The sequence below is a fragment of the Euleptes europaea genome, chromosome 3 (assembly GCF_029931775.1).
Source record: "Euleptes europaea isolate rEulEur1 chromosome 3, rEulEur1.hap1, whole genome shotgun sequence".
In the NCBI taxonomy this organism is placed as follows: Eukaryota; Metazoa; Chordata; class Lepidosauria; order Squamata; family Sphaerodactylidae; genus Euleptes; species Euleptes europaea.
The window spans coordinates 87,640,851-87,651,403 of NC_079314.1; the positions used below are offsets into that span (position 1 = coordinate 87,640,851).

The 10,553-nt window shown below is 42.6% G+C and overlaps 1 protein-coding gene across 1 annotated transcript in view; it reads right to left on the reverse strand.

The window, feature by feature from the left end:
- Window positions 1-7,950, reverse strand: part of GUCY2C (guanylate cyclase 2C) — a 73,168-nt gene extending 65,218 nt beyond the window's left edge. The window contains exons 1-3 of the mRNA XM_056847180.1: window positions 7,746-7,950; window positions 6,333-6,451; window positions 2,159-2,226 (exon numbers count right to left, since the gene is read on the reverse strand). Of these exons, the coding sequence (XP_056703158.1) occupies window positions 2,159-2,226; window positions 6,333-6,451; window positions 7,746-7,950 (392 nt within the window). The remainder of the gene's footprint in view (window positions 1-2,158; window positions 2,227-6,332; window positions 6,452-7,745) is intronic.
- Window positions 7,951-10,553: the final 2,603 nt, after the last annotated feature.

Here is a 10,553-nt window from a genome sequence, read left to right on the forward strand (position 1 = left end):
GCATAGCGTGCAAAGGAATGGGCAAAGGGCACCTCATAAAATGTCGAACTCGGGGGGGGGATAGGGGTGAAACACAAAGGGCAGGAAAGGGGGCGGGCTTCTTGTCGGAGCGCAGAACTCCCCTTGTCCAATCACCATTCGCCTGGGAGGGAGTCGCGGGAGAGGGAGCAGTAATTTGCCAGCATGGGCGGGGAGAACTGATCTGAATCCAGGGAGTTTTTCATGGAACTCAGCAACAGAAAGGTCGGAGCAAAATCCAAAATCGCTGCAAAACAGGTTTCTGATGATGTGGGTATAAAGCGAATCTTGTGCTCAAACCGAAACAGTCATGAATAATTCAAAATTAGCCACGTGGCAACACAGCATGGAAAGTGCAGCAAACCACCATGAATAAACGACCTTTGTGTTTTTTTCAGTGCTCATTCCTATGCTAGAGAACAGGTTTTTGAGTTTTTTAGGTCCACAAAGCCCCTTCTCATGTCTTTTTACAAAGATGCAAAGCTTTTCTTTTTCAGCAGTATTTTAAAATAACTTAGGATTTATCCATTTGAACTTTTTATTTGATTATTCATTTATTCTGCCCTTCTTTAAAGCAGCTCAGGGTGGCATACTTGGGTGGGATTGTTCAATTTCCCCCCTCACAATATTGCAAAGTGCACTGTGTTGAAAGGGAATGACTGACCCAAAGTAATTCAGTAACCTAGATTATCTGATTTGAACCCTTGTCCTTCCATTATTTTAATGATGTACTGGGGGAAAAACCCATCCACTAAGAAAAAATAATCTATGAACCCCAAATAATCATTTGGTTTATATAGACAGAGGTGTGTGACAAAGCACTCACAAAATCTCCTGACTTTAAGATTCCAGGAGTGTGGGATTTGAGCCCAAAAACATATGGCCATAAGATGTTAGGTGCGAGAAAATACATCTCTTTTCACAGAAAAGGAAGGTTTCTTGATGAAAGCAAGGAATTTATAAGGGGTTCTCCCAGCATGGAAACAGCCTACCACCCTTGATACACCAGAAATGCATTGATCAAAGTCCATTTGATTCTTCAGCGCTCCTCACACCTTTGGGGCCATAAATAACTACTCAGGTTTACAGGATAATAAACACAGCTCTTGATTTTTCTTCTATAAACAGTTTCCAGATATAAATACAGGAAAGCCAATTTGCTTATCTCCAGCCACTATTGGCAGATATGTGTCAGGGATGTTACCCTCTGTCTGTATTTTTTAAAATAAAAACTTTAAACTGGAGCCAGAAAGACAACTCAGTTGAGACCAGGTGAACAGTTATGGAATGGCACTCTGCAAACAAGGCACTAACAGAAATGTTTGACCCTTGTGACCACCCACCTCATCCCTTAAGGCAGAAGGACATGGAGCAGTGTCTTTCATGCACAGTTCTCATACAGGCTCACACCAAAACTAGGAAGACCTTTAAATACTCCGGTCTCAAACTGCTTACAGCCACTGCCTTAAAATGTGCCCAGAAATTAAGTGTTTACCAATGAGGTTCTTTCAACACTGGTGAGATTTGTTCTCTTTAATCCGTTCTTTCTAGCAATCTTGCATTTTAAAGCAACTGAAGTTTCTGAACAGCCTTTAAAGGCAGCCTCATGTAGAGGGCATTGCCGTAATCTAACCTGGATGCTGTCAGAGCTTCAATATCCATGCACAAAACTTAGTTCTCAAGAAAAAATTGCAACTGGAACACTAGCTTAAGTTGGTTGAAGGTGCTACATGCTACCACTGAGGTCTGAACATACGGATCATTCTAACAGCACCTCCAAACTGCAAAGCTTCTTTAGCAGGAGAGCAACTCCAACTAAATACTGCTCTGCCTTACTCTGCTTTGAAATGTCTACAACACAATGGCCAGAAAATAGTGAAGAGATGCATTACTGCAATGCAAGAGATATCATGGTGTGATTATCAGATGCTCCAATTTAGGAGGAGATCTAAAGCATTCATAACATTTAACCTTTCCAGCTTTACAAGGTATTTTCCTACATACATTTAAAAAACTAGAGATGGGAAATGTAGGTCCTTGAAGCATTATGCTGAATACATGCCTCTGCTAGACTTATAAGTAAGTATGGACTTTATTCAATATTTTAACCTCAAATACAGTATGTTTACCAAATACTTACGAGACCATCTGATATGTGGCATAGGTACATGCGGGACCCAGGACAGCACACCCAAGATTACCATCATTCTGTAATTTTAAAAAGACCACCATCAGTGGAGGATGGAAAATCCAGGGAGAAAAAACACTATCCAGATGCAAAGTGCTTCTGTGGCAAACGAACAAGTGACAAGAAAGTGTGAAAAATGGCAATAGCAATAGGAAGAAAAATATTGGTTACGAGAGTAGATCCCAGACATGGAGATCATTAAATAAGATGAAGCCTCATGTATGTTCTATTTAGTGGCATAAATAGAAGCTATATAGGTACATGGTTGAGGAACAGTTGGAGCTTTAAAGGGAGAGAATGGTATTATTGTCAGGGCTATACATACACACACACACACATATATATACACACACACACACACACACACATATATATATATATATATATATATATATATATATATATATATATATATATATATATATACACATATATACACACACACACAGAGAGAGAGAGAGAGAACGAAAACACAGAACTGTAATTTGTAAATGGTACATTATCATAAGAACCGTTTACACTTTTCCATTGGTTGCTACATTTGGTTCTGACCAGAATGTGTACCGTATTTTTCGCTCCATAAGACACACTTTTTTCCTCCTCAAAAGTGAGGGGAAATGTCTGTGTGTCTTATGGAGTGAATGTGTGTCCTGAGACGGACCCTAGCCCAGTCCATCCGGGGCAGGAGCTGAGCAGCCCGGACGGCCAGCTGGGAGGCGGGCGGGGCCACACAGAGCTGGCTGGGTGCGCCGGAACAACGCGAGCAGGCGTTCCCCGCCCCAACGGCCAGCTGGGAGGCGGGTGGGGCTGCACAGAGCTGGCTGGGAACACCGGAATGACACGAGCAGGGGTTTCCCGCCTCGATGGCCAGCTGGGAGGTGGGCGGGGCCGCACAGAGCCGGCTGGGCGCGCCGGAACGACGCAAGCAGGTGTTCCCCGCCTCGATGGCCAGCTGGGAGGTGGGCGAGGCCGCACAGAGCCGGCTGGGCACGCTGGAACAACAGAGCGGAGGCCGAGGAGGAGAGCGGTCAGGAGTCCTCTAGCTGACGTCAGTCAGAGTGAGAGACCCTGGCTTCCATGGAGGAGGAGAGCGACTCAGATTTTTTCTTGTTTTCCTCCTCTAAAAACTAGGTGCGTCTTATGGTCAGGTGCGTGTTATGGAGTGAAAAATACGGTATGTGTAAGAACATAAGAAAAGCCATGCTGGATCAGACCAAGGTTCACCAAGTCCAGCAGTCTGTTCACATAGTGGCCAACCAGGTGCCTCTAGGAAGCCCACAAACAAGTTGACTGCAGCCGCATCCTGCCTGTGTTCCACAGCACCTAATATAATAGGCATGCTGCTCTGATACTGTAGAGAATAGGTATGCATCATGACTAGTATTCATTATGACTAAAAGCCATGGATAGCCCTATCCTCCATGAACATGTTCACTCCCCTCTTAAAGCCTTCCAGGTTGGCAGCCATCACCACATCCTGAGACAGTGAGTTCCACAATTTAACTATGTGTTGTGTGAAGAAATACTTCCTTTTATCTGTTTTGAATCTCTCACACTCCAGCTTCAGCAGATGACCCCGCATTCTAGTATTATGAAAGAGGGAGAAAAGTTTCTCCCTGTCTACTCTCTCCATACCATGCATAATTTTACAGACCTCTATCATGTCACCCCTTAACTGCCTTCTTTCTAAGCTAAACAGCCCTAACCATTTTAACCGCTCCTCATAGGACAGTTGCTCTAGCTCCCTGATCTTTTGGTTGTTCTTTTCTGCACCTTCTCAAGCTCTGAAATATCCTTTTTTAGGTGTGGTGACCAGAACTGTACACAGTATTCCAAGTGTGGTCTCACCATAGATTTGTACAAGGGCAGTATGATAGCAACAGTTGTATTCTCTATTCCTTGTCTAACTATGGCCAGCATGGAATTTGCCTTTTTCACATGGAATTTTGCCTTCATCGAGCTATCCACTACCTTCCCAAGATCCCTTTCTTGGTCTGTCACCGCCAACACAGATCCCATCAGTGTATATGTGAAGTTGGGATTTTTTGCCCCAACATGCATCACTTTCCACTTGCTCACATTGAATCTCATTTGCCATTTAAATGCCCATTCCTCCAGTTTGGAGAGATTGTTTTGGAGCTCTTCACTGTCCGTTTTTGTTTTAACCACCCTAAATAATTTGATGTCATCTGCAAACTTGGCTACCTCGCTTCCCCCACCCCCCAGCTCCAGGTCATTGATGAACAAGTTGAAAAGCACTGATCCCAACACAGATCCTTGAGAGACCCCAATAGCTCACATCCCCCACTGTGAGAACTGACCATTTATTCCTACTCTCTGCTTTCTATTTTTCAGCCAGCTCTCAATCCATAAAAGGACTTATTCTCTTATCCCATGATTATGAAGTTTGCCTAGCAGTCTTTGGTGGGGGACTTTGTCAAAAGCCTTTTGGAAATCCAAATACACAATGTCCACAGGCTCATCCTTGTCCATATGCTTACTGACAGGACCTACCTTTGCAGAAGCCATGATGGTTTTTGCTCAGCTTGACCTTCTGTGTGCTTGATATTCTATCTTTAAGACTGCTTTCCATCAATTTACCTGGATCAGACGTTAAGCTAACTGGCCTGTAATTTTCTGTACACCCCCCGGGAACCCTTTTTATAAATGGGTATTATATTGGCCATTCTCCAGTCCTCTGGTACAGAGGCTGTTCTAAGGGACATGTTACATTTACATGTCATCATTAGAAGTTCAGCAATTTCACATTTGAGTTTTTAAAGAAGTCTAGGATGAATACCATCTGGGGCCCACAACTTGTTAGTTCGCAATTTGTCTATAGGTTCTAGAACTTCCTGCCTTGTTACCATTATTTGTCTCAACTCCTCATTCTCCCCTCCCCAAAACATCTGTTCAGGAAAAGGTATCTGCCCTATATCTTTAACAGGACTGAAGACAGATGAGAATAATTAATTTAGTTTCTCAGCAATTGCTTTATCGTCCCTTAGTGTTCCTTTACTCCCATTGACTTCCAATGGTCCAACAGCTTCCTCAGCTGGTTTCCTGCTCCTAATGTACTTTAAAAATCTCTTATTGTTGGTCTTGATGTGTTTAGCAATATATCCTCAAAATCCTTTTTCGCATCTCTAATTGTTTGCTTGCATTTCCTTTGTGCAAGTTTTTTTTTGCTTTTGTTTGCCTCGTTTGGGCAAGCCTTCCAGTTTCTGAAGGAAGCCTTTTTTTCTATAATAGCTTCCTTCACCTTACCCATTAGCCATGGTGGTGACCTCTTGGACTTTATACTACCTTTCCTGACCTGCAATCTAGCTGAGCCTCTATTAAGGACTTGAGTAACTCACAAGACCTTTCCAGAGATTTAACCCTCCTCACTGTTCCTTTCAACTTCCTTTTTACCAAGTTTCTCACTTTAGAAAAGTTCCTTCTTTTAAAGGCAAATGTAATTGTGTGAGATTTCCCAGGCACTTTCCCCCTTACATATAAATTAAATTTGATGCCATTGTGGTCACTGTTGCCAACTGGCTCAACCACATCCACATCCCACACTGTCACTGGCAGCACTACCGAATATTAAATTCAGGAATACCTCCCCTCTGGTTGGGTCCATGACCAATTGTTTGAGGGCACAGTTACTGAGGATGTCTAGAAATTTTTATCTATTTGGCTTGACCGGAGCATACATTTATCCAGTCAATATTAACGTTGAAGTTAAAGTCTCCTATTATTACTACTTTATTACCTTTAGATGCTTCCCTGATTTCATTTTCCATCTCTAGATCACACTGAGCCTTTTGGTCAAGGGGCCAATAGAATGTCCCCAGTACTAAATTACCTTTGGGGCCTGGTATTGTCACCCATAAGTATTCTATGGATGAGTGTAAAATGCTATCAAATCACAGCTGACTTATGGCAACTGCAGCAAAGGGCTTTCAAAGCAAGTGAGAAGCAGTGGTTGTTTGCCATTGCCTTCAACTGCAGAGTGTTCCTTGGTGGTCTCCCATCTAAGTACCAACCTTGCTTAGCTTCTGAGATCTGATGGGATACCATTCCACATCCCAGTCAATGCTTACGTGAATCAAAAAGATGATAAAAAGGTATTGATACTCACAAATAGCTGCCTGATGATTTCCACACCTTCACAAGTGCTAGTGCGGCAGCCTTGTGAGACATAGAGAGATGAATTGAAGTCGTTAAATGTTGCGTTGAGATTGACACTCAAATTGCTCTCTACAACAAAAAAGCAGGAGAATTAGGTATTTAATTGTAAAACAAACATTTCATATAATTGTTTGAATTGATGGCATTTTTGGTTGATCAAGTACTTGCCTGATTTGTCTTTAAAAGGAATAGTAATGGAATATCCTTATAGAAGAAGAAGAGTTGGTTTTTATATGCCAATTTTCTCTAACTTTTAAGGAGAATTAAACTGGCTTGCAATCTTTTTCCCTTCCTCTCCCAGCAACAGACACCTTGTGAGGTAGGTGAGGCTGAGAAAGCTCTAGGAGAACTGACTAGCCCAAGGTCATCCAGCTGGCTTCATGTGTAGGAGTGGGGAAACCAACCCAGTTCTCCAGATTAGAGCCTGCTGCTCTTAACCACTACACCACGCTGTTTCTCTATTATATCTAATAGCCAAGGGCTGACCCCCTCACCCATACAGATATCTGTACTACGAGTTAGTCTCAGCTATAGTTCAGGGTTCTGGAAACCCAGGGGAGACCCTTGCTTTACAGAAAACTGATTTAAATAATAATAATGTGGGGGTCCAAAACACAAACAGGTTAAAAGCAGTGTCTGTGTATATGCAGATATTGTAGCAACCTGAAATGGTGTCTGACTTACAGGAGCAGCTGCTACCACCAGAAGGAAAAAGTGGGGAAGAAGTAGAGCTGGAGCTGGGAGTGGGAGAGGAGGTGGAAACAGAAGAGGGAAGCAAACCAATACTCCTGGGTCCCCCCATTATGGAATTACAATCGTCATCAATTTTCCTATGAATTTTTACACATAAGTCTTGTTGTGGTGTGAGTATATGTTTCCTGTTTGCTCTGGTAAGTAGACAAGTACCCTTCAGTGGTTGACAGAGGAAGTGTATAAATCCCATATAAATATACTGCATTGAGAAGCTAAACACTCATGGAGTATTTTTTCCTGGGAGTGGAACAACCTTGCTCTAGTTTACCTCATTTTAAAAGGATACATGTATCACCTAAAGAAGACAACTCTCAGCTTCTAGAAATTAACATTCCAGTTAACTAGTATTATCTAATACAATCCAATATTCAGTCTAAATAACCACAAAAGTCCTTCTTTCTGGTCAGGCCCAGCAGGCTTGAAAGGTAAGAGCAATCTTGGTTATTGGTTGGCTCACATAGCTAGGAGATACACTGTTACCATCCTAAGGGGTGTTACAGCCTTTTAAGTCCATTGATGTCAGAAGGTGTAACTCTGCTTAGGACAGTATCCCAAAGACAACCACCCCCCACACACAAGGTACTGGAGTGCTATGGCATTGTGCTCTTACCTTTCAGGACTTCTTCCACCTTACTCAATCCCAATCGCACAGCTATTTTTATGTTCTCTGTGGTCACTGGGAATCCGTAGTCATTCACCATCATTACATTGATCAGACAGTCATTTTTCAAACATTTGCCCTCACCAGTCTGCCAAAGCAGCTGGGTGGAGAGCAGCAGTGTCCAAAAGGTCTGGCCCAGCTTTTGTTGTCTCATTATGCCTTTGTTGTCTCCAGTGCTACATGACTGTTGTTTTAGGCTGAAGGAAAGACATTTGTCATAAGCCTACTAACTCAGTCAAATTTTACTTCTCTGAAGGGTCTTTCTGTTCCCTTCCTAGGCTCCCCTTCCTCCCAATCTGCTGCAGCTGGTACTTCTGCTTGTGAACAATTAACATCAGCAGAACTCATGAAATGAGAAAGGACCAAAGGTTGTTTTACATGTTTGCTGTTGAGGCCTATAAAACCAAGGGAATAACCGCACCTTGCTAGATAAGAATATAATGTGATGTGTGTGTTAAATGCCGTCAAGTCACTTCCGACTCATGGCGACCCTATGAATCAATGTCCTCCAAAATGTCCCTTTTGGATGCACACCTTAATGTCACCCCCTTTTGGATGCACACCTTAATGTGGTGAGAGGGTTTGTGTGTGTCAGGGAAGCTGAGAGCAATGCTGTTAAGTCTAGACTCTATCAAGAGACTAAACTCCTAGAAGAGTCACTAAAGATGGAATGGTCACAGCTGAGACACCAGACGAAGACACCACCCCCTTAAGGGATCGATGGCCACATCCGCAGAAGAGAACCGGCAGTTCCAATGGTGATGGGGGCAGAGGAATCCTTGAAGGTTAGCTACTGGGCAGCAGCAGTAGTGGAAGGTGACACTGGTGGAGGATCTTTCGTAGACAAGGGCAGTGCCACTAAAGCTAACCCTGGTTAGTACTGGTAAACCACTTCTGACCAACCTTTACCTTGAAAACCCTATGATGAGACAATGTGATAGGTTGGGAAAAGAAAAGAGAAGGGCCCTTTGACCATTCATAAAGTGGGGGGATTATGCAAATATGCCCCCTCAGACTAATTATATATTTCCCCCAGATCCTTTGTGTGTGTTTTTTACACAAAGCTTTTGGAGTTGGATGCAGAGTAGGGTTGCCAGCTCCAGGTTGGTAAACACCTGGAAATTTGGGAGGTGGAGCCTAAGGAGGGTGGGGTTTGGGAAGGGGAAGAACTTGCCGGCCACAGCTGCTGGCGAAACATCAGGAAAGAAAATACCAAGACCACGGTCACACAGCCCGGATAACCTACAAGAACCAATGGTGGTTTTATTTACCAAAGCCTTTAGATAAACCCTCTTCCTCTGTTGATTAGTTCTTGTAGGTTATCTGGGCTGTGTGACCGTGGTCTTGGTATTTTCTTTCCTGATGTTTCTCCCGCAGCTGTGGCAGGCATCTTCAGAGGAGTAACACTGAAGGACAGTGTCTGTCAGTGTCAAGTGTGTAGGAAGAGTAATATATAGTCAGAAGGGGGTTGGGTTTGAGCTGAGTCATTGTCCTGCAAAGTATTAAAGGTAATGTGCAAATCATTGTCCTGTAAGTATCAAGATAATATGCTAATGAGGGTGTGGTATGTTAATGTGGACCCATTGTATCCTGAAGTGATCTGTTAACATGTGGAATCCAAGGCTAATCCGCATGGCTATTGTGGACTGTAGTCTTTTCCTCTTCCTCTGTGTTTTACTAGTTATCTTGTTTTTATGCCATTGTCGTTTTAGCCGCTCTCCTTCTCTGTTTTTCTTTATTTCTCTACCTGAGACCCTAGAGAACCGCTACCAGTCTGAGTAGACAATACTGACTTTGATGGACCGAAGGTCTGATTCAATATAAGGCAGCTTCATGATTTCATGTGATCCATGTCAGTTTGGGTCCTGATTTCCAGGTAGTAACTATTGTATCTCTCTCTCCAGTGGTGGGGGACTTTCTTCCATTCATTGCATATAGTGCCTAGGCCTTGGCTGCACGCCCCAGGCCAAGAGCCTTCTTTTGAAATGCATCTCAGATTTCATTTACCTGTTAAAGACAAGCAGAAGCCATGGAGTAGGCAAGGTTGGGCATCTCTCAGCATCTATGCCAGTTAATGCTGATTTTGTAAGCTGCCTTGGATCACAGTTGATAGTGAGAAAGGCAATACATAAGCAGTTTAATAATAATTTTAAAAAATCACAAACCAACAATCAAAGCAACATTAAAAAAACCTTTCCTCCAACCAAATTTGTTTTAATTACAAACAAGAATTAATTCCAAATTAGTCATAGTTATTTTAGACCTGTTTTAGTATACAGATGGTTACCGTATACTTTTTTGATCCAGCTTGGTTAGGCTTTTTTGCATCACTTTATATCTCATCTGTATGTTATCTTTCTTGACAAAAATTGCCGGTAACAATTTATTTTATTTACTTCATTCATACCCTGCCTTTCTTCCCATTGGGCCCCAAAGTGATGTACATCTTTCTCCTCTCCTCCATTTTATCCTCACAACAACTCTATGAAGGAGGTTAAGTGTGTGGCTGGCCCGGGGTCACCCAGCAAGCTTCCATGGGAGAAGGGGTATTTGAACCCCTAACCACTATACCATACTAGCTTACATGGTAAATTGCAGTCAGTCATGTTGCTCCATTAGAAAAAGCCCCAAAACTACAGTTGGCTCAAGCAAAGTACTGCTGTTGCTTTTAAATCTTATTGTGAAACAACTCTAAATCAAAAACATTTCATCCAGTCATCTATCCCAGCTTAAAATTATTGATGTTGAAAATTTGAA